The sequence below is a fragment of the Uloborus diversus genome, chromosome 6 (genome assembly GCF_026930045.1).
Source record: "Uloborus diversus isolate 005 chromosome 6, Udiv.v.3.1, whole genome shotgun sequence".
Classification (NCBI taxonomy): Eukaryota; Metazoa; Arthropoda; class Arachnida; order Araneae; family Uloboridae; genus Uloborus; species Uloborus diversus.
In genome coordinates this window covers 16,785,199-16,810,013 of record NC_072736.1, presented here as the reverse complement: position 1 = coordinate 16,810,013, position 24,815 = coordinate 16,785,199, and the positions used below count along the sequence as shown (strand labels likewise).

General features: G+C 35.8%; 1 protein-coding gene across 1 annotated transcript in view; it reads left to right on the top strand.

Annotated features, from left to right (window-relative positions):
* Positions 1-24,815, top strand: part of LOC129224242 (alpha-glucosidase-like) — a 198,144-nt gene that overhangs the window by 19,548 nt on the left and 153,781 nt on the right. Inside the window, exon 5 of the mRNA XM_054858667.1 lies at positions 5,913-6,309. Within this exon, the coding sequence (XP_054714642.1) occupies positions 5,913-6,309 (397 nt within the window). The remainder of the gene's footprint in view (positions 1-5,912; positions 6,310-24,815) is intronic.

Here is a 24,815-nt window from a genome sequence, read left to right as displayed (position 1 = left end):
ACTTATTAAAGTCGCACCCCATGTTGTTTATGTAATGTCATCCCCTTCTGCAGCTGTCTCTTGTTTATGTTGTGTCAATACTTCACTATTTGTTGAGTCTGTTTCTTTTCTTTTTTTTCTATTGAATGGTTTTACTTGCGAAATAAAACATGAAGTAAAGTAAGTATTAATTTAAAACAAAGCATTTTAAGTTACAAAGAAAATATTAATTTCCATAAAGAAATATATATCTTTGTGCTTTGCAGCTAAATATTTTCAATATTTTTTCAATTTTTCCCAAATTTAAAATAAGTTATTGAAGGTAACCTTGATGTAAAAAAAAAGGTAAGTTAGCAGCATGTTTGAAAATAATAACAATTATAAAGCGTTCTTTGTTGTTTATTTTCACATTTAGTACCCTAAATCCTATGTTAATTTGTGTTACCTGATTTGTGATAATAATGAATTTTTCCGTTATTCATAGTTTCTACAGCTAAAATAAATGCAGCATTAATTTTATTGCCATATTTGCTGCTTCAAGGAATTATCAGTAAGAGAAAGGGAATTCCCTTCAGAAGCCATTCATAGATAAACTACTAGTAAGTCCAAATTTAAGTTAGAGTAATGGTTTTTGCTGCAGACAAAGTAAAATGTCTATGTAAAATTTCAATTGAAAAATTGAAAGGAAAATAAAAAGTATATGATAAAAAACTAATAAACTTTTCTCGATACGCTAGTCACTATTTTCATTACATACCTTTGAATCTCTTACTTGCAATTCTGTCTTAGCGTTGACCATGGTTGCATTAATGCTTATGGAGCTATCTTAGTAAATCAGTAAAGTTCTAATCAATTATGTTATATAAAGGGACCTAATTTCCCTTGAAGTTCCAGACAGGTAAATATGAAGTATGTAACAAAGTACTTCAAAGTATAAAGTATGTACTGCATGCAATAATACACTTCCTGTATTAAACATAAATTTTGCCAAGCAAGCATTCTACATAGAAGCAAAATTAATAAGACAAATAATCGATTGAAAAAAGAAAAAGGTAAGCTATTTCTCAAGATTATCTAATTTTATTTTCTATATCTAATTTTCGAACAAAGATATACAAACTTAAAACTGTGCATTTTATTGCACTATTTCTTTAAAATTTATGGTATTAGTTTTAAAAAAATCTTTTTTTTTTTTGAATTTTTTATGCGATGCAATGAAGAAGTAAATCCCCAGCAATTTTCTCTTGAGCAAATATTGATGTAACTCTGCATAAAAGTAACCTATGTCTTATTCTTCCAGAACCCAATGTCTGCTGAGGAAGTAGCACTTCTATATTCCCAGTAGGACTGGACGATGTAGGAATTTTTACATCGTGATGCATCGCCAAACTTACATCGCGAGTAGTTGAAGCAGTTTGATTTATTCTTCCCGCAATAGGTGGGAAACCTCCGATTAGGGGAGTTCTCCTTGCAAAAATCGAAGTTTTTGTCAGAATTTTCCCAAATTTGGCACGAAAACTACCCTATGGGAATTCACAAACATCAAAGGACAAATGTACCAAACTTGGAATAGATCCGACAAAAACCCACGCGCCCCATGCATAGCGGGAATAAAATGGGGGAACTCTCGAGCATCAAAGGAATTCCTGTCAAATTGTTAAGAGATCTTATAAAAACTGGTTTTTGAAAAAAAAAAAAAATAGACCCCAATAGCTGGACGAAAACTCCCCAGTGAGAATTCCTGAGCATCAAAGAAGTTCTGTGCCAAATTCAGAAAAGATCCCACAAAAACTTGCTTTTTATAAGGGGTACCCCAGTGGGGGTTGCCCCCCCCCCCCCCATAGAGGAAGGAAAACTACCCTGCTTGAATTCCCGAGCATCAAACGACCTCTATGCCAAATTTAGAAGAAATCCGACTGAAATTGGTTTTTATAAGAATAACCCCAATGAGGGGTTGCCTCCCCCCCCCCTCCCATAGAAGAACGGAAATTATCCTGCTTGAATTCCCGAGCATTAAAAGACCGCTGTAAAATTTGGAAAAGATTCGACAAAAACGTGGTTTTTATAAGAAGCACCCCCAATGGGGTTCCTTCTCCCCCCCCCCACAATAGAGGGACCATAACTACTTTTTGAATTCCCGAGCACCAAACGACCTCTTTGCTAAATTTAGAAGAAATCCGACAGAACTTGGTTTTTGTAAGGAGAAACCCCATGGGCGTTGCCCCCCCCCCCCATGGAGGGACTAGAACCATTGTGTGTGCATTCCCGAGCATCAAAGGACCTCTGTGCCAAATTTGGAAAAATCGGACAAAAACTTAGCTTTTATAAGGAGATCCCCCATGAGGGTTGTTCCCCCCCCCCCCCCCAATAGCTGGACGAAAACTGCTCAATGAGTATTCCTGAGCATCAAGAATGAACCTCTGTACCAAATATGGAAAGGATCCGGCAAAAAATAGATTTTTTGCAGGAAAATCCCTCTTATGGGGGGTTTAGTTAGATACCATGGGGAGTTTATGGGACCGGACTAACATGCGGGTTTCCGTTCCTTTTTTTTTTTTTTTTTTGCTTGGATAAAAAAAAAAAAGCTTGGATGTAAGCAAAGTTGTGGAGCATACCGATCTATCGGTTTAGAGGTTTTTATTCTAAACCGGTGTAATGATGTAGGGTGTACTGTACATCGGTATTTTACGATGCATCGATGCACCGTAAAGCCCTAATTCCCAGACATCATTTCATTGTTCTTTAACTTGAATTTGCAATAATTATTTTTACATTTTAAAGAAATTGTCTGCTTGTATTTTTACATTAATAAAAATTTTTTTAACATTTTTTATGTGTCTCTTTTTTCAACAAATACTTGCCTTTTGCTTTAGGCGGAGGGGGGGAGTGCAGGCCAGTCAGTTCGATTTTTTTTTCCAATTGTGGAAAAAAGTGTACACTCTTCAAAATTTTTATAGCGAACCAACTAAAACCACGGCCTTTCGTACGTAAAGAATAAATGTTCAAAAATCAAGGGGGGGATGTCATCCCCCCCTGATTACCCCCCGTAATGACGGGCCTGTGAGTGACTATGCGCATCAAAGTGGGAAATTATGGTGGTAAGATTCTGAAGTAAAGATTTGATTAAATCTTATAAGATGCAGTCGAACCTCGTTAAAACGAACTTTAATGGATCATTAAAATTGATTATTCTTAACAGAATTCGTCTTATCCGAAAAACAAAAAACAATGGGACAGAGAATACAAAAAAGTCCGTTTTAGAAGTAATTCTTTTTAAGCGTGTTCGAATTAACGAGGTTCGTCAGTATTGTCGAAAAAAAAAAAAAAGAAAGAAAACTAATCAGCTCAAAGAAGAAAAATCAAAATAAAAGAAATAAATAAACTCAAAAAATTACGAAATTAACATACTCAAATATGACGAAATTACTTTGACGAAACTAATACTCTCAAAACTACGAAAATGATTGTCGATTTGACGAAACTAGAATGAAGAAATATTTCGTTACATTTGACGAAATTCGCATCTTCAAACCAGAGACGAAAGCAGTTTCCTCAATTTGACGAAATGTTCGCTCGGAGCATATCCCTGGAAGCGATTTCGTCAGAAACGAAGAAAATTTCGTCGAATATGAAAGTCCATTTCTGAGAGTGCGGGCTTGATTGTATTTGTATGAAGAGTTTAGAGTCGGAGGCGGATACAAGCTACCGTTTTAGTGGCAGTCATGGTGAAGAATGTGATTCCCCCCTCCCCCCCCCCCATGAATGAATCTACGGTTTTCGATGCAAAACATTTCAGAAACTGCTTGGGTGTCAGTGAAAAACACCAAATCTACCAGGAATAATGCACATAATGGTGCATAAACGTAACAAATGAATGTCGTAAGCAATGAAAAGAAGTAGTATTTCAAATTATTACTTTCAAAAATAATGATTGAATTGCAAAAACTACTGAAATCGTTTGCAATTTTTCAAAGTGATTGAACACAATGCAGACGAATACTATTGTCGGCGAGAGGGGGGGGGGGGGTGATGACTCCCATGACTTCCCTTGCATCCCCTCCTGCAACTAATCCGAACACTGCAGAGATGAAATTCATGGACTGTAAATATGATTAATGTAGCGCATACTGGGCGTCGCGATCAAGGTTAGCCTTGAACTTTTATTTTTTGAACTTTTCCTTTCGCCCACCGCTTTCCTGATTTGAAGTGAACTGATTGAGATAAAAAATAAATAGAATCGTTAGAACAACGAAGATGATTTTTCAATACAGTCCGATTTGCAAAGCTTGTTCTTTGAATTTGTAAATATTGTTAATATATTGAATTTTTTTTAGTTTGATAGTACTGTGATTTTTTTTAGTCAATTTTAGTAACTCTCCATGAAGTCAAAAGATGCAAACGCCCAGAAAGAATCGGAAAATGGTAAGATTTTTACCTTGAAATTTAAACTCAAGATACCGATTATTACATTTTTTGGCGCCCCCGGGTGGGCGTTTGTAATTATATTGAATTAAGTTTAAAAACTAATAGTATTTGATCAAGATAGTTTTTTCTTAATATAAATGATGGAGAGTTTGAAGAAATTACGCACTCCATTACGAAGTGGTTTTTCGAGAATCGCTAACCAACTGGAAGAATACTTAAAAGCTACAGATTGTAGTCAAGGTGAAATAGAAGTCTTAATTAACCAGTTGAGTGAGAAATGGTGTGTACTTGATATGAAAGAAAAAGAAATTCATGAAATATTAGCTAATGATTCTGATTGTGCTCAAGAGGATTTTGATGTTGAATATAATGTGTATGAGTCGTACAAAGAAAAATTCATACGACTTAGAACGAAAGCTGAAAAAATGCTGCGCAGTACTAATAATGAAATTTCAACTGTTGTGACTGAAACGGAGTTAAATAAACGCCGATTTAAGTTACCGCGAGTGGAGTTGAAAAAATTTAATGGGGAAATTAAGGAGTGGCTCGGTTTTTGGGGTCAGTTCAGAAAAAGTCATGAAGACATAAATATAGCACCTGAAGATAAATTTATTTATTTGACTCAAGCTACTGTAGAAGGCTCCCGTGCCAGGGAACTCGTTGATTCGTTTCCCCCATCTGCGGAAAATTATGAACAAGCAATTGAATGCTTAACTGCTAGATTCGGTAGGGAAGACTTGCTCATTGAAGTATATATAAGAGAATTATTGAGTCTAGTTTTGACGAATTCAATGGGTCAAAAGAAGATGCACCTGGCCAAGTTATATGATAAAATAGAATCACATATCCGAGCATTAAATTCCCTGGGTGTTACTTCCGATAAATACGCTTCGATTTTGTATCCATTAGTTGAAAGTTGTTTACCAGAAGATATTATTAGAATATGGGAAAGAAGCATGACTTTCAAAAATGAAAATACTAAAGAATTAAATAAATTGACCTCTCTAATGAATTTTTTGAAAACAGAGGTTGAAGGGGAAGAAAGAATTTCCTTAGCGAAAGAAAGTTTCAGTTTCGATTCGAGGCGAATGAAGAAACATTCCTCACCACCTCGCTCGAGTAGAGGGGAAGAAGAGAAGATTCCAACTGCAGTCGGACTTTTTGGTTCCACAAATTCAAACACGTGTGTATTTTGTGAGAAGAAAAATCATGAATCATCTGCTTGCCGATAATTTCTGAAAATGAATTTAGATGATAGAAAGAAGATATTAATGAAAAAGGGCTGTTGTTTTTGCTGCCTTAAAGTGGGTCATAGAACTCGAACGTGTAAAGTAAGAATCAATTGTGAACGATGTAATGGAAAACATGCAACTATAATGTGCAACGAAAATAAACACCAAGAGCGCGATAAATTAAAAACAGACGTGCTGAAAGAGAATGACGGTCAAAAAGCTATGAATGACACAGTGCTAAGTAACCGCACTTGTAGTCCGAACATTCTGTTGCAGACCTTGTACGTCAGATTACGAGACAAAAAGGGAGGAAAAATCGTGAGGTGTCTTATTGATTCTGGCTCCCAACGGTCATATCTGAGTAAACGAGCCGCTGAAGAAATGCAGTATGATCGTCTTAAAGAAGAGAATGTTATACATAATTTGTTTGGTGGTAAAGAACACATAGAAAAACATTACCGGCACAGAGTATTAGTCAGCAGTATTAACAAAGAATATCACTGCAATTTTGAGGTACTTAACCAAGAAAAAATATGTTCTAAAATACCAACTTTGAAGTTAGATCCATGTGCGCAAGAATTGAACAAAAGGAATATAATTTTGACAGATCAATTGATTCCAAAAGAAACAGAATCTGAAGACATAGATTTATTAATTGGAGCTGATGTAGCAGGTAAGCTTCTCACTGGAAAAGTCATAGTTCTGCCATGTGGACTCGTAGCGGTCGGAACACATCTTGGATGGACCTTGATGGGGAAAATGCCATTTGGCGATCATGATGACAATTCTACAATGGTGGTAACGAATTTATTTATGAAAGATTTTACCATTACAGAAATGTGGAACCTTGATGTGATAGGCATTACTGATCCGATCATTAAAAAAGGCAAGGAAGAAAAGGATTTGCAAATGAAAATGCAATTTCAGAATTCTGTTTTTATAAATAATGAAGGACGGCATGAAGTGGCATTACCATGGGCCGAAGATCGTCTACCATTACCTACAAATAAAGAATTATCGCTTAAACGCCTGGAGACAACAACACGGAAACTTTGCTCTCAAAATTTAATTAATCGATATGATGAAGTCTTAAAAAATTGGGAAGATTCAGGCATAATCGAGGAAGTGAAACAAAGCGAAAATATTGATAGCGGACACTACTTGCCCCACAGACCAGTGATTAAAGAAAGCAGTTCTACTCCCATACGGCCTGTGTTTGATGCGTCCGCAAGAACTAAGTTTTCGCTGTCACTGAATCAATGTTTAGAAGCTGGACCCAATTTAATTGAATTAATCCCATCACTTTTGCTAAGATTCAGAGAGAATAAATACGGTGTCGTTGCAGACATAGAAAAAGCTTTTTTACAGATTAGCATTAGGCCACCAGATAGAGAATATCTTAAATTTTTCTGATGGAAGAACATAGATACAAAGGAACTGAAAATATTTCAGCACACCAAAGTTGTGTTCGGAGTAAATAGTAGTTCATTTTTATTGGGTTCAGTTTTAGATTATCATTTTCAAAATTGCATGAAAAATACAGAACACGATCAGAAAGTTGTAGAAAAACTGAAACATAGTTTTTACGTAGATAACGTTTTATCCAGCCTTGAAAGTGAAGCTGAACTTCAAAATTTCATTGAAGAATCTCGTAACATTATGGCAAAAGCAAAATTTAACCTAAGATGTTGGCAATATTCGAACGATAAAAACCCTGAAGTCGAAACAAATCTTTTAGGATTGATTTGGAACCGAAAAACGGATACAATTAAATTGAGTTTGACTTGGATAGAAGACCAACATTTTGACAAAATCACTAAACGAGTAATTCTAGCTGTTACACACAAAGTGTTTGATCCAGTGGGTTTTGTGAGTCCAGTTCTCCTTCTACCTAAGCTGATGTTGCAAGACTTATGGAAATCTGGAATATCCTGGGATGCAGAAGTAGACGAAAGCATGAAAGAAAATTTTCTTCATTGGTTTGAAGACCTCTGTCTGCTAAAAGAAGTCTCAATTCCACGATGGGTGCAGTGCCATGAAAAGAATAAGAAGTCTTGTAGCATCCACACGTTTTGTGATGCCAGCGGGCGTGCCTATGCTGCTACGGTATTTTTAAGAATCCAGACGGACACAGAGTTTGAGGTTCACTTATTAGCTTCGAAATCCAGAGTGGCTCCTGCCAAGCAGATAACTATACCTCGTCTTGAATTGATTGCTGCCACTGTTGGAGCAAGACTATGCACATCAGTTTTAGAAAGTTTGCAATGGCAGAATGTTGAACTTACATTTTGGACAGACTCGACTGTTGTCTTGTCTTGGATACAAAAAGAAGAAATATGGACAGTTTTCGTGGCTAACAGAGTACGTGAAATCAGGAAGTTAACAAAGCCAAATTCATGGAAATTTGTGAAAGGAGTAGAGAATCCAGCCGACCTTCCTTCCAGGGGCTGCTCAGCTAAACAACTGCTGGCGATGAGATGGTGGGAGGGCCCGCTTTGGTTAAAGAAGAATGAAGACGAATGGCCACAATTTGATTTGGTTTTCAATGATGAAGAAATTTCTCGAGAAAAGCGAAGGAGTACTGCGATAAATACCCAAGTCAATGTGGAAAGCGAAGATATGTTTCACAGATACTCAAATTACCCGAGACTCATTAGAATCATTGGATGGATTTATAGGTTCTACTTGAATTCGAAGTCTAAAAATTCTAAACAAAAAGGAAATCTAAGTGTACAGGAGATAAAAAATGCGGAAAAAAGTTTACTTAGGATGGTACAACGAGAATCATTTCCAGAAGGAACCAATGAACAAAGAATTAGACAACTTAATCCCGTGCTTGATAAAAGTGGTCTCCTAAGAGTAGAAACGAGAATTTTTAGAAGAAAAGATAAAAAGAATTTTCGATTGCCAATAATTTTGCCATCGCAACACCGAATCGTGAACATGCTCATAGAAAGTAAGCATCAAGAACTCAGACATACTGGAGTTCAGGCGTTGATGAATCATCTCAGAGAGAACTATTGGATTCTCTAGAACCGGAAAACGGTAAGAAAAGCTATCTCGACATGTGTACGATGCAAACGATTCACTGTGACCCATTCAGAACCGAAATGCCCTCCTTTACCTGAGGATAGAGTTAGAGATGCAACAATATTCGAAATCACAGGCACAGATCTTGCTGGACCGTTATACTTGAGAGACGGAACGAAAGCCTGGATAGTTCTCTACACTTGTGCTGTGTATCGTGCGGTGCATATAGAACTGATAACCTCTTTAACAGCAGAAACCTTTTTCCAAGCGTTAAGAAGATTTATTGCTAGACGAGGAAGGCCAGAAATTTTATATTCCGATAATGGAGGCAACTTCGTTAAAGTTCACAATGAATTAAGCAAACTAGATTGGGGAAAGATCGAATCACGGTTGTCGCTGAAGAAAATAACCTGGAGGTTCATACCACTTTTAGCCCCTTGGTGGGAGCGGTTGATAGGTACGATAAAGCAAATTCTGCGTCGAGTTTTAGGTCAAGCTTCACTGACTTACGAAGAGCTGAACACAGTAATGTGTGATAACGAAAGCCTGATAAACTCGAGACCTTTAACGTACTTGTCAGAAGATGTAAATGATTTGGTTGCACTGGTTCTTTCCATGTTCCTCCAAAAAACCAGAGAATGTGGCGTACCTGATATCGATATGGTAGATGTCACCTACTTGCGAAAAAGACATTCATATCTACAACGAGTACGTGCAGACCTACGAAAGAGATTTCGGCAAGAATACCTTGGACAACTGAAACATGCAAGAAAATGTCCAAAGGAAGCTAAGCCTCCTTCTGTAGGCGAAATTGTTCTCATAGGATCAGACAACCTAAAACGATTGCAATGGCCCCTTGGACGAATTCTTGAAATCCTACCAGGCAAGGATGGCATTGCCAGAGTTGTCCGCATAAAAACTAAGTCCGGAATTGTCACACGTCCTGTGCAACGTGTGTACAGTTTAGAAATAACAGAAAACGATGAAGGTACCCTTTTGAGAGATAAAGCCACTACTCGGAAGAACCAGGAACCAGTGGTAACGCGAAGTGGACAAATAGTAAAAGAACCCAAGAGACTAGGCTTCACAGCAGATTGAGTTCTTCATTGGTGAAGAGCTCAAGGTGGGAGGATGTCGCGATTAAGGTTAGCCTTGAACTTTTATTTTTTGAACTTTTCCTTTCGCCCACCGCTTTCCTGATTTGAAGTGAACTGATTGAGATAAAAAATAAATAGAATCGTTAGAACAACGAAGATGATTTTTCAATACAGTCCGATTTGCAAAGCTTGTTCTTTGAATTTGTAAATATTGTTAATATATTGAATTTTTTTTAGTTTGATAGTACTGTGATTTTTTAAGTCAATTTTAGTAACTCTCCATGAAGTCAAAAGATGCAAACGCCCAGAAAGAATCGGAAAATGGTAAGATTTTTACCTTGAAATTTAAACTCAAGATACCGATTATTACACTGGGAGATTTAGCAGCCTTATTATTGCACTTCATCATTGTTTCAAAAGAAAACGAGTGACTTTTTTAAACTGCGAAAGTTTGGCCTTGTGCACAGTAGTACAATAACGCACTGTACATTTATTGTATGTTTATCAATGTAGTTATTTTCTTCTGTAATACTATTTATGCTCTGTGTTTACTATTAGTTATTAAATAAACACTATTTTACATTCTGCAACACTTAAGGCTCGTGCCAGAAAGTCTTTTACAGTTTTTAAAGTGATTTTCAGTTGCATCTTTAATTAAACCCTAAATGTTCTGTATATGGATAAAAAGTTTGGACTTTAAATAGTTTTGTTATCTACATTTTGGAAGTAAATATTTATGAATAAAATGATATAGAAATATGAAAAACGTAAGGTCCAAAATTTTACACGATTGGTTTGAAAGTGACACGAAATCGTATAATATGATAGCAAAGGTGATTTTTGCACAATAGCTGGGTGTTAGTATTTTAGTACTGCAGGGATGGACCTTCACTTTCTTATTTAAAAAAAAAAAAAAACATTTCCATTGAAAAATAAAGCTGCAATTTTCTTGTCTGGCCGGGAATTTGTCAATGTTGCGATAAAACCTCTCTTTTCTCCTTTGAGGGCACAATAACTTCCACTTTTGCGTCAATGAGTTTCTGGAAGAAGTGTCTTGTCACCTCTACAAAAGCTCAAAATCTCTGAACTCTTTTGGCTTGATTTAGCCACTTCATACTACGTATATAAATTGGCAAGAGATTAGTTATTTACCAAAAAAAAATTAATTGGTTGATGAGAAATTCAATCCTCCAACTCCTGAACTACATCTAGAAAATGTTGTTAAGTTCTTGCTAAACAGATACTTCGAAAAGATACGAGGTATAATGAAAATCTCGCAACTTTCAAGAAATTTTAGCTGCAAGAGAGCAAGAAAGTTTTAAAATAACTGTGTAAAAATTGATGTGCAGTATCAAACAAAAAGTGCCATTACTTCCTCGAAAATAATTAATTACATCATACTAATTTGTATATAAAATGAATACATAATCTTAATAATTCACAAAGAAATTCTTTTATTATCTAGAAAGTTTCTTAGTTATTCACCATCAAAATATGTGCAAACGTTTCTAGGATAAGCCTTATGATCAATTTTAGCCACTTTCTAACTTTTCCTTTGTACAGGACATGTGAAAAGCATAATATGTTCTGAAATCCGAATAACTTGATTATCCGAGATTCCCCCGGTCCCAATTAATTAAATGTTTTTTTTTTTTTTTTTTTTTTTTTGATATGTATGTCCAATGACTGGCAGCAAAAAGAAGTGACGAAGAACAAAATAGAAAATACAAACAAAAGGCACAGAACAGGGAATTCAGTAAAAATACCAGCTGCCTATACGCTGTCTCGCCTCCCAATGACGGTCTGGAAAGCTCAGTGCAAGGGTGCAGGTGGCGAATGTCCCTTTCTTGATTTGAGTTGCAAAGAGGACAATTGGGACTCTCAGCAATCCTCAAACGGTGAAAATACTTTGACAAGCAGTCATGGCCAGTTAAGAGCCCATGAGAACCCAGGTGCTCTCATTAGTAAAATCTAACAGTGATGAAGAAGGTGACTAAATAGTTTATGTTTTTAATTAGCTGTAAGCCCTATGACTTTAGTTAAACCTATAAAATGTTCTTTAATTATATTTTTGTGATTTTTTTTATTTTTAAAGTGTTTTAAGATACATAAAACATTTATATTTGATTAAATATCTATATCACTTACTCTTTGTTATCATTTTTAATATGCGTAAACGTGCCCCACTCGATGTGTAAACTGGCTTTGTGTTCGGAGCAAGTTTATGCAACCAACTTGGACTTAAAAAACATTATTTTTACGGATTAAAAAGCAACAACTGAACAAAGAAATTTTGGCTTCATTAACTGTTTTATAAACCACAAAGTAATCAAATTTCCTAGGTTAAAACATAAAAATTAGAAAATTCATTGAAAAAAATCTGCGTAAACGTGCCCCGTTCTACCCTACCTGCACGAATCTTAAAGGTATTTTATGTGTGAACTCTTGCGATTGTGCCTTCCCCATTTCGGCGATAATTCAGTTTCTGGAACATATTAATATCAAAATTATTGACAGCACAGGTTATTCTTTCTCATAGTTCTGTTAAATCACGAAGCAAAGGCGGTTCATAAACTAATTTTTTTTTGTGACTGGACGACGTTAAATATGCTCGTGGTCACAATGTTCTCCAATTGAAACGATACCTCTGGGGGTGCCAGACCAGAAAGTTATTCGGCTCCTGGCCTGGTTCTAAATTCTCGAACTGTCCGTAGATGGCACCATCTATTGTGTTGTTTTCTGAAGGCAAGGTGCCTGGCACACAGTCCTTCATTGTTTGAGGGCCTGAAGTCCCTTTGATAGCTGATAGTTATCTTTCTCGTACCCCTGCAAGAAAAAGTACACAAAAATAACACGTGATATCAATAACGTTAACAGTACTATATTGCGCAGAGTGTGGAAGGAACTGAGCATTCATTTTTGTTAGGTAACCGAGACTTAACACATAAAGCCACTGTAACGTACTCCTGTAACACACATAGCACTTTAAGATACGCAAATAAAACTTCTGTATGCTTTCAAAGGTTCTTTTTTCTGCATTGATCTTATTTTTCTATTCGTCTTAGTTTTAATAACAATATATAGAAGCAGTGATGTTCCTATACGAGTGTCAACCGGGGCGGTAAATTTTGGTGTCATCCCCCCCCCTCAACAAGAAAGAAGGAAAGGAAAAAAAATAACTTTTAGTGATTTACATAAACACTAAATTCGTAAAATTTTCAGATGCAACTTTTTTATACTACTTTCGCTGAAATTTGATAAATTAAATATAATTTAAGATATATTGAAGGCTATTTTCAGAATTAAAGTATTTATACCTTTTCTGAACTTTAAATTCACTTTTCGATGTCACTCCTCAGATGGAAGGAATTTAATTGGTAAATTTGCTGTTTGCTGTTTGTAAATGTTCAAAACTGATAAAATCTCTGTAACGTCAGAGTTTTATCACATTTAAAGTGGTATTTAATGAAGTTATCTCTAACATAAGTATTTAATATACAGCATGGAATTTTATATTCTTCTATATCGTTCTGTTACTTGTTATTTAGCATATTAAAAGTTAATTTGCTCGTATAGCAGCCTTTCCATTTAAACTTAATTACATTTCATTAAATTTTCCTCTATTTAATTCAGTACCACTCCAGTTCATTAAATTTCATCAGTTACACTTAATTAGTTTTCATTCGACAGAATTTTGATGTAGATTTCCCATGAGAGTAAAAATGAAATTAGATACTTTAGCTGCATAATTTTCACTGTCTGACTGTGTTAACAATAGCAGTTTATTGATTCTGTGCTATAGATTTTCATACAATTCATTCGTTTTCCTTATTACTATTTTCAATGTGTACCTGATGCCCATACAGCCAGCTGGAGCATTCCGATGGGAAGTCATGGAAGGTAACTGTGACCTCCTAAAAATATTCTTACTCAGCAAATTGTATTCGGCAATTCTTTAAAGGGGTCCGAAACACAAAAATCGTCAAATTTTGCTTTTTTTTTCATTTAAAAAATTACTCTGTTTTTACTGCTTAAAAAGGAATTTGAATTGTGTTTCTATCTTTATTAGAACGAAAGATATAATTCTTTTTGTTGCACGCACCTAACTAAGGTGTATTTAACTTTAAAACTTTAAACGCGTTTTTCTCCATGATGCAATTTTTCCCGATTTCTTGCATTCAAACTCTTATAAGTCAGAAACCAATGAAGATAAAGTAATGAAATTTGAAGCATGTCTTTTTCAAACAGTTTACTTTAATTTTTATTCGGCGATTTAAAAAAAAATGTTAACTGCAAAAAATATGATTTTTTTTTTAAAGTATCTTCGAATTTTTCGAAGTTTTTCTTCAAATATTTTTTATTTTTTATTGAATCGATATTTTAAAAATCGCCAAATAAAAATTAAAAGCTTAGATATTCGTGCATACTTTTTTGAAAAAAAATTTGAAAATTGACCAGCAATATTTTGAGTTATAGCAATTTAAAAGCAACCCCATTTTTTAAAAAAAAAAGCAAATTAAATTTAAATTAAAAAAAAAACTTTTTTTTCATATTTATGTTGTGATTTTGCTTATTAATTATATGGTGAATCAGTGTAAAAAAAATTCAAAACTCTAAAGTATATAATAAAAAAAAAATTCAGAATGTGTCCCGGACCCCTAAACAAAGAGACAACAGTGGAATTGCTAGGAATATTGCTTTTGTTTTATTTTTTTCAAATGATGCCCAATGTTACTTTACATTAGTAGCAATTGGTGTGTATATGTACGTATAGGATCCTACATATTGAACTTTTATATTTGTAGAGGGCGCTGTGTGAGTTGTGGTGAGGAACGGTTTTGGAAGTTATATAGACAGGTAGCGGTGTGTGTGCCATTTGCAGTAACAGCGATGACATGGCACGATAAGTATCGTCATGTGTTGTGGAAGAGCATATTCAAAATGGTGGTTCTTTGATTCCTACTCAGCAAGAATTTCAAGATCGGTTTCAAGTTGGCAGACGTTTGACCTATTCCAGATGAACAAAAATCATGATTGGGTATGAAACTTTAGAGCCGCAGGTACTGCACTGAAAGAAAACGAGCTGATGTGAGCACCACATAACTTCCTTTTTGGCCAAATAATGACACTTTAATTAACACTTTCAGAAAAGGCCCAACACCATAACCTTACTTGATTCGGTGCGTCACTCACATTAAGAAATCTAAACACATTTCAAGTATTAAGTAGTTTGTCGTGGACAGCTGCAAAAAAGCGTTTTACAGATATTACGTGTCCCGATACCGACAATTTTAACTTTATTCAATGGACTCTCGAAATATCGCCAGTAGAGCCAAATTGAAACCAAATTCGAACAATAGCTTTTTCATCAAATTTGTCACCAACTTGGCGACAAAACTTGGTGACCGAAAGCTTGGTGATATATCACCAAGTGTTCGCCAAATAATAACATCACTTCAGTGTGCACTGAAATTAACGCTTATTTTCCCCCAAAAAAGGTGTTAAAGACCCGTTTGGAACATCCGAATGCAGCCAAAAAGGGAGGTAAAAAACTAGACTCCACTAGGAATCTACACACGAAATTTCAACTTTCTACGACAGACCGTTTCTGAGTTATACGAGATACATACATACGCACATACAGATGTCACAAGAAAACTGGTAATTCACTCGGGGATGGTCAAAACGGATATTTCGAGCGTCCATACGTTCTTAGTCATATTACGCACATGATGTAGGGTCAGTGGCGCCGACTCCATGGGGCTTGAGGGGGCCCGAGCCCCCTCAAAAATATTTTTGAGGGGGCAGAGCCCCCCCAATAAATCAAGAAAATTCTAAGTTACATTATGCTTTCTAAACTCATAAATTTATCTTTTATTTTCCTTGTTTGAAGATAGTTTACCTTGTAAAATATATTCAGTAATGAGTTAAAACAAATAATTATTACGGTTGTGTAAGCAGGTTAACTGAAAACGAGTGGTGCGAATGATGATAGTGTTACAGTGCTGCGAGTACTGTAAAAATTTGTCCCAATGCGCGAACTTACGGGTCAAGTCTGTTGCCGGTGGGCAGCGCTGCGGCGCGCTCACCTAAGTGTTGCTGACCTGGAAAAATATATATGAGAGTTTGATTTGTATATAAAATGGGAGGCGTGATAGTTTTGAATACTTTTGGGAATCGTGTTTAAAAGAAGACCTTCACAAAATGATGATCCTTCCCTTCCTCGGAATCGACGTGTACCAAAGAAGTATGAAAACAATGAAGGCAGCTCGCCGCACACTTTCAAAATCCCAAAGGAAAACATTTGACTCGCGCTACTTATGCGAAATAGCTATAAACACGATTTTTTCTCCAGTATTCAGACCTAACGCGAATTCCTCACCGCAACACGAAAATTCTCGGAAGGGAATCGTGGTGTGTTCTTATCAGCTTTGTTATTGGTTACTAAAAATTTTTTTTTCATGAATGTATCTTTATCCTTTTACCATCACTGAGAGTAGAAGTTCCCTTTTCATTTTAAATGCGAAAGTTAATGAAATATAATGACACCTAAGAGCGCTGTTTCATCTAAAGTTTGTGAAGATAAAAAGAGAAAGTTTCATGACAATTAAAGAAAAGCTAGAGCTTCTTGAAAAGCTGATGGTCAACTTAAAAATGCGTTGAAGGTAGCACGAGAATTAGGTATGAGTGATTCTTCCGTACATACAATTACAAGTCAAGAAAAGGAAATCCGTAAAAAATCACCGAGTAGTGTCTTGCAAAACTTTATGAAAATGGAAACTGCTCATGTATTGTGTACGAATATCATTAATTGATCGACTGTACAGTACAACTAAAGATGCATTTGCTTTTCTTACTATATACTGTGTCTACCGTATACCGGTTTATTTTTTCTTTCTTTCCCATTAAGCATTGATTTTGTACATCGCAGCAGTATTTTATGTTGAATAAAACGTTTTTTTTTTTAAATACAAGTAAACATTCAGTTCTTTATGTAAGAGACAGTAATGTACAGTTAGTTAAGAGATGGTTTTTAACAGTTTGAGGGGGTGTTTACAAGTGTCTGAAATAATTGGGTACGTTTATAAAAAATTTTACACATACCCTTTTCCACAACGCGAAAATTCGACCTACGCGAGAGGTCTTGGAATGCATCCCTCGCGTAAGACGGGAGTTGACTGTACTACAAGGCAATATACATTGAGGTTTGTAAAATGGTGCAATTTTGCATTATTGGGCGATTTACATCAACTGGACGCACACAGGTCATTGCAGTTGAACAAGAGTGCTTGCTTTTATTAAACAGAGGTGAAAGAGAAGAGAACATTTTGAAAAATCAACTGAGTTTTTCAAAAATGACCTAAATGATGAAAGATTGCGTTTACACTTGAATATGTTAGCCGATGTCACTAATGTAAAAACAACTGGTCTTAAAAAGCATGCGTAAATTAAATTTCCTTTTTACAAAAATACTGTGTGTGTTTGTATTTATTTCTTCCGTTTTTCGAAGCCAAAAAATATGTGTCGGGCTTGTCGAGTTTTCGAGGTTCTAATGTTGATTATATGATTTTAAAAAAACTTTAAAATTCACTATTTTTCATCTCAAATTTAGAAAATGTCCTGCGGCATGCCCCCTTTCCCCCGATATTTTTTAAGTCGGTGTCTCTGGCAGTGCCCTTCAATGCAAGTCAAGCGCCCTACCTTTTCCATGCCTAGCTACAGCACTGCATGACTCCCCATAAAATAGAACAAAAAAATGTCTCCTACTAAGACAAGTGACATGATCTAGTTGAATCAGAAAAATTTGTATACCAATTTTTGGATTGTTTTACTTTGAAAACGCCATGCCACATACTGTTTGTTTTTTAAATTATACACACCAGAAAATATGTAAATTGGCATTTTCAAGGCACAACAATCGACCTTTATTTGGGGGGGGGGAACCTCCATGGGATTACATAACCCCTTAAACCCCCGGTGATGACTGGGCCAGCCCCCCCAATGATTTTTGCAAGTCGGCGCCCCTGTGTAGGGTTGAAAAAACCCTCAACATTCATTCGGGGATGAGTAGAGTAAAAAGGAAAATTAGGTCGAAATTTGAGGGAAATCTTTTCGCAAATACAATATTTTCTTTAATATGTAAAAGGAAGTAAAAAAAAAAAAAAACGCTGGTTCGACCCCATACCGTTTCAACGCTGGAAAATATGTTATACTCAGTGGAGCGTCCATCTAGAAACCTCCGAAGTGTTTAGCACTGAAACATGCTGCTGGCCAGCGATTTTTCTATAGGAATGTAAGAAAAACCCTGGAATGATTTTCACAACGTCAATAGCTTTTCTAGTTGAACAGGATCTTGTCGGCCTAGTTGGAACCGAATGCGAAAGTCTTGCTGAGTCGGAATCAAAAACCATCATTTCAAATATATGTTCCTCAACGATGCTTACCGTGCCTGGCCATTGCTGCTAATGGCGCATATACTGCTATACTGCGATGTGTAGAGATACCACTTCCACTACCATATTCTCATCACAACTTATACAGAGTCCCATATAATTACAGGAGGCTAATTCAGAGTTTCGTTTGGTAAATTGAGAGTTTCTTCATCCCAAAAATTTAAATTTGTGGCACTCCTGACTATCAGTACGAATTAGTTCTAGAAAAGCATTTATTTTAATGCATGACGATAATATTATGTTTTTATATTTTATACTAGCTGTACCCGACGCGCGTTGCTACGCCAACAAAAAAAATACATCATTATACTGATTTTCATGACAATCGGTTGAACGGGACAGAAGTTGCTACTCTGCAGTGCCACCTGGTGACGAGTGGCTTCAATGAGCATATTATGCACCTTCACCGTGGAAAAATACATATATATAGCAATTTTCATAATAATCGGTCCAGGTATCAAGTGAAGCCGTGACTATACTCAAATTTTGTACTCACGCAGTTTGCAAGATCAATCAATCGCTAAAAATATCAAATAGAAAAAGTTTTAAATCCCCCCGTTGCATGAAAAGCCATAAAACAATAAAGAAAGAATTTATTTGCTCAAACTCAAGAAAAATGGCAACAGCTAACTTCTTATCAATGAGATCTTTCACGCGAATTAATTTCTGCAGCCAATAACTTTATTCGTATTTATCCAATGGATTGTGACTTAAATTGGAATAAAAAAGGAACTATCGATCGGATTTTTTTTTGAACTGGTCTATAAACATTCCCAGTACCAAAAATAACAAACGGTGAAAGTTTCAGCCAAATCTGCCGGGTAGTTTTTGAGTTCATGGATGACATACAGACAAACATTCATTTTTATATATATAGATTGATTAATACAACTTCCATAGATTTTTTCCATCCCTTTGACAGGTGTTCCCAAAGCAGGTGCCGCGGCGCATAGGGGTGCCGCAGGTAGAAGCTAGGAGAGACACAAAGTATCCATAGTACCCAATGGTTGACTTGTGGGTTGTCGTGTTATGAACACGAAAAATAAAATAAAAGGACACTATGTAGGACCATAAGTTCGATACACTGCTTTAGCTATAATAAGGCAACTGTCCGAATATAGATCTTCTTGAGGACAGTCACTAATCTATTGTAAGATGGATGGTACCCAATCTATGTTTTTAATGAAACAAAAAACATGGAATGATTACTCATTAAAATCTCACCCTGTTTCAGATAGTTACCTTCAATAAAAAATAACAAAATGGGGCCTTAAAAACACTTTATTTCGGTCAGTGGGCGAAAATCCTGTTACTGCAAAAATATGCATGTTTATTTATTTATCTATCGGTCTGTCAGCCTGTACATTTCTCTGTCGGAGGTGGTAAATGAGTATGGTGCCGTGAAAAAAAAATCCAACTCTTTATAGGATGTATATAATACCCAACGGTTCGAAAATTCTGTTGAATCCTTTGCAGCGGAATGAATATCACTCAGTCATTGCTTCACAGTATTTTTTACTTCTTTCAGTCTTGCTGTTTTAGCTGGGTTGCCCACCTAGGGGAGGGGGGGGGGGGCATATCGCTGACTTCGACATTGAAATTTTTAGGGGTTTGTTTTGAGGGGACTTTTTTCGTTTCTGGAGGGGCTCTTACTTTTGGGGAGTCTTTGCGATTTAAGGGGGGTGCGCCTTTGCTGGTAGGGAGTAGGCACCCCCAGTTTTAGTGGTCCTTCATAATGAAACCACTATTTCAGACATTTTTTACTAAATTCTTGCTCTTATTTTTTTTTATTCACTAAAATTTTAATGGTTTTGGTTCAAAATGTTGCTTAAGATTTGCTGTATGGAAGTCTAACACGCAGAATAATCAACATGGAAATTATAACAGCGGGAAAAGTCAATTAAATGCTTTCCTTTTCAGTAATAAAATATTCCTCAGTTTATTGAACTTAAAGTAGCTCTTAACTTTACTCACTTGTCGTTAATTAGCTTAAAAACAGCGTTAAATTAGGCTTTGTATTTGGTTAATGATGCGGAATATGTTCTTGAAAGCATCGTTTCTGTTCTGTTTTGAATCTCAAAGCACTTAGCGTGTTAATTTTTATTTTATTGCTTTGCAACGAGTTAGTTTCATTTTTTTTAACCGTGCGTTTTATTTAAGAAGCTAATTGCTAACGTTATTCCTGAAATTATTTTTTGGTAGAGAGATTTGAGTTTCTTTTAGGGCTATCGACCTTGTTCGAGCATTGCCCTCGTCGTAATGGGATCGTTTCTGAAATTGTAATAATACTTTTTTCTGAAAGAGCATGCTAAAAAACATAGGATTTGACAATTTTTAAAATAATTTCACAAAGTTAATATATTTAAACAATTATTTTAATTGGTGCGCAGATTCAATTTCCTTTTTTACGCTTTTGCGCATGGCATCACAAGTGATGAAATGTCATTCACTGATGCCATTAGCTCAGAGCGCAATATTTAATTCGCTTCTTTATTCACGTACTGGAAACGATATAGTTGATAGCAAGCGTAGAACGCAATATTTAATTCGCCTCTGAATCATCATAACCTGGAAACGCAGTAGACAGCAAGCGTCAACATTCAACACGCCAGTACAGTGCGCGCCGAAGCTCATCACTTGTGACGTCATAAAGACCAACCTTATTTGAAAAATTGGACATTTTAAAAAATTAATAACAAATTAAACGTTTTCCTCCTTATAACCGTCCCGTAAACGTCCTCACCCATGTTTTTTTTTTTTTTTTTTTTTTTTTTTTTTTTTTTTTTTGAGCAATCACGATTGCTTATTGCTCTCACTTGACTGTTTCTGGCTTCCTATCACTTTATTTTCCCACTGCCACCCTCCGCACCATCACCGTCGACCGGTTCCTCACGATGCTGCTCCTATAGCGAAAGCGGTCTCCAGGTTGCATCCATGTCCTACACACACGCGCATACATACACAACTACACAAACACACGCACACATGCACACACACACAAACACATACACCTACACACACATACACACAATTACCCACACATTCATGCCTGCACACAGACACAAACACATATGCCTACACACACATACACATACCCCCCCCCCCCCACACACGCACATTCATACATACAACTACCCACAATCTTACGCCAGCACACAGACACAAACACACATGCCTACACACACATACACATACCCCCTACACACCAAGCACACATACCCTCCCCCCCCCCACACACAAACACACACGCCTACATACACACACTCGTGATTGCGAAAAACATAATTTGAGTTCAAGATGTCAAAATTCAATTTTTTTTTTTTTGGGGGGGGGCTTATTTTATCAACTTCAGTGACTAAAAGTAGTACTTTTAAACGGAGGGAAACAACCCCATTGCTGAAACTTAGTTTTCACTGTAGTTTTAAAAAGAAATTCCATTTAATGCCATTTGAGAGACAATAGATTTCGCTTTGACTTTCATGTTTGTGAGGGCAAATTCATCTATACGAGATTGGTTTTAAGTGAAAGAGCATAAAAGCAATGTCAGAAAGTATAACACTTGCTCTTACAAAAAGGAAATTAAATTAAAATTGCACAACTGGCACTGTAAAAAAAATTGTATAACCTTACTCCATAAAATCGGTGGTAGCTTAGCTGCCTCCATTAATCTGGAGCAACTTAACTGATATAACTGGTATAAAGTAGAGGTGCGACAACGATGGCAAAACATCGATGTTTCAGAACTTTGATGTTGGAAATTAAAACATCGATGGTATTGATACATCGACCAAAAAATATCGATGTTTTAAAACATCGATCTTTTTGTCAATATTTAACATACATTTTTTAATATGCTACACTACAAACTTATATAGATGATAATCCCTAACAAATGTTTCTGAATGGATCAGGGAATTCTTTTGGCATTGCGTCTAATTTAAGCAATACAAAAGAATACGAACCCTACGAATATATTGAAACTACTGAACCGTAAATCATGAATACAATTTAATAAGAATAATTTCGCAACATCTTGGTACTATAATAAGACAAATGATAATAAGTCATGCAACAATTAATACAAACTAGTCAAATGTGCGAAAAGGTCAGTTGTAGGATGAGAAAGAGTCGTGCAAATTGTATTAAAAGTACAAAATTAATTCTGACAATTATATTTAAGAGCAAGAAATATGTTTTGTACTGTTAGTGCTATATAATTAAACACAAATTGTGAGTAATTGAGGGGCGGCTTGTTGGCGGTAGACGCAGTGACGGATACAAGTGAGGGGATCAAAGGGGTCATAACATCCCACCCCCAACCCGCAACATTATTTGAATGTTTGCTCGAAAAAATAAAAACTTGATCGAAACCGTAAGAAGTGTATACAAGGAGGGGGATCATGAGGGGCATGACCCCCTCCTCCCATCAAAATCTGCGACAATACTTTGTAATCAGTTTCAAAGTTCATTGCATTTGAGTAGTAAAAATGACTGCTTGAAAAGAAAAAAAAGTCGGACCGAAACCATAATAAGAAACAGTAAATAGTTCTCAATTATTTTTTTTTGGGGGGGGGGTATTAACTGTCACTTTTCTATTTATAGCATATGTATTTAAAATATGTAGACAGTAAAAATAGCTTTTCTTGAGACAGTTACCCAGTCCCTGCGGCGCTGGGTTCAGGAGCCAGTATAATGAAAAGTAACAAAGAAGTGTCTCATACCCGTTTGCTTTTTATAAGCAACAAATTTAATCAACGATAGTTTTTATAAAACCATATCAAAAGCTTCTGGCATCGCTTTAATCAATAAAACATTTGAGTTCGTAAATGTTTTTTTTATGTAAAGTCTCTATAGATTAGAATTTCTTTCTGTGGTAATTTTTAGATAGTTCAGTTTTTAGTCGTAATGAGTTTATTTTTAAATGTGCTGTAAATAGTTTATTAGTTTAAATAAGTGTTTAGGATTTATTATCTTGCAAGAAATGTTAAATTTGAGTGTCGTGTTAGCGCAAAACCTCATTATAGATAGATTTTCGCAGGGGTGCCCACCTAGGCAGTGGCGGATACAAGGGGAGGGTCATAGGGGTCATGACCCCCCCCCCCCTTAAAACGTCGACAATATTATCCGTTCGAATTGTATTCAAACACTTTATGGATAAAATGTAAATGATTTCAATTTTTTTTCAGTTTTTGAATTATTTTTAAAAGTAAATACTTGAAATACTACTTCTTTAAATTGTTTACAAAATTTATTCGTGAGGTTTTTGTCCTATTAGGTGCCACATTCTTGACCGATGTGGTATTTTTCAAGCACCTAAGCAGTTTCAGAAATTTTTCATACCAAAAACCATTGGTTTATTCATGGAGGAGGTGTTAGGGTCACTCTTTAGCATGAATCCCCTTAAATGTTAGTCTGTATCCGCTCCTGGATAGACGATAAGTAACCCCCAATATTTGATGTTCAAGCGCATTTCTCTTTTCGCTAACTATTCCACCAGGCAGAGAAAAATCTCTTTTCGATGAAACAAAAGTCGCCATCACTGTCAAATACTTCGACACAATTTTTAACGGTTCCGAATTTTTACAGTTATAATGTTCACCGTAGTAATATATAGGATTCCCCTTTAGTTTAAGAATTGGAGCGTTAGAATCGACTGTAAGTTCTAGCAACAGACTATCAGTGTAGAGTTCTTCCAATAGCTTTGACATCTTCCTCCAGTTATCTTTTACCATCTTGTAGTGATCTTCCCAAAATTCATCCTTTACACAGAAAAATCGATCTTTTTAAATGTGCACAAATAAATGAAATTTTTGGAGCAATTCCGTAAGTAAACTTAATTACCTAGCGAGAAAATTGGAGCAAATTTTATTATAATTTTCAATTATAATACAAAAACATCAGCATCGAAAAAACATCGAAACCAAAACATCGATGTTCCGAAAACATCGAAAGTAAAACATCGATGTTTTAACAAAAAAATCGATGTTTCCAAAACATCGACATCGATGTCGCACCCCTAGTATAAAGTTACCTATAACTTGTGTAAGGTTACACCATCAAAATGTAACCACAGTGCAACGTCTTACTCATTTCTGCGAAGGGTTACACCAGAATTTTTCGTATGCTTACAGAGAAATTGCTTTAACAATGATACATCAGCAAAAATTAAGCTTTCACCTGACTTTCTTGAACAATTTATCAAGTTCATACTTCTCAACAACCAATATACAGTGAAACCTGTGTAAAACGATACTGTCTATAACGAAAACGTTTTTGGTCCCAGCAAAATGTCAGCATGAATAATCAAACTGTCTATAACGATAACCTGTCAATTACGATATTTTTTTAGGTCCTACCAGTATCGTTGTAGACAGGTTTTACTGTACATCAATTATTTTAATATACAATATTTATTTATTTGAAGAAACAAACAGGATATTGTTATTGCACTAAGAGAGGAAATGACCCGAGTGGGTTCCGAACGCAGAACGCGAATCTCAGACTGGTCGCAGAGCAAGAGCTTTTCCCTCTCGGCCATCAAGGTCGGTTTTGTTGCGCTCATAGAGTTTACCTGATCTGCACCGATTCTGACCTTTACG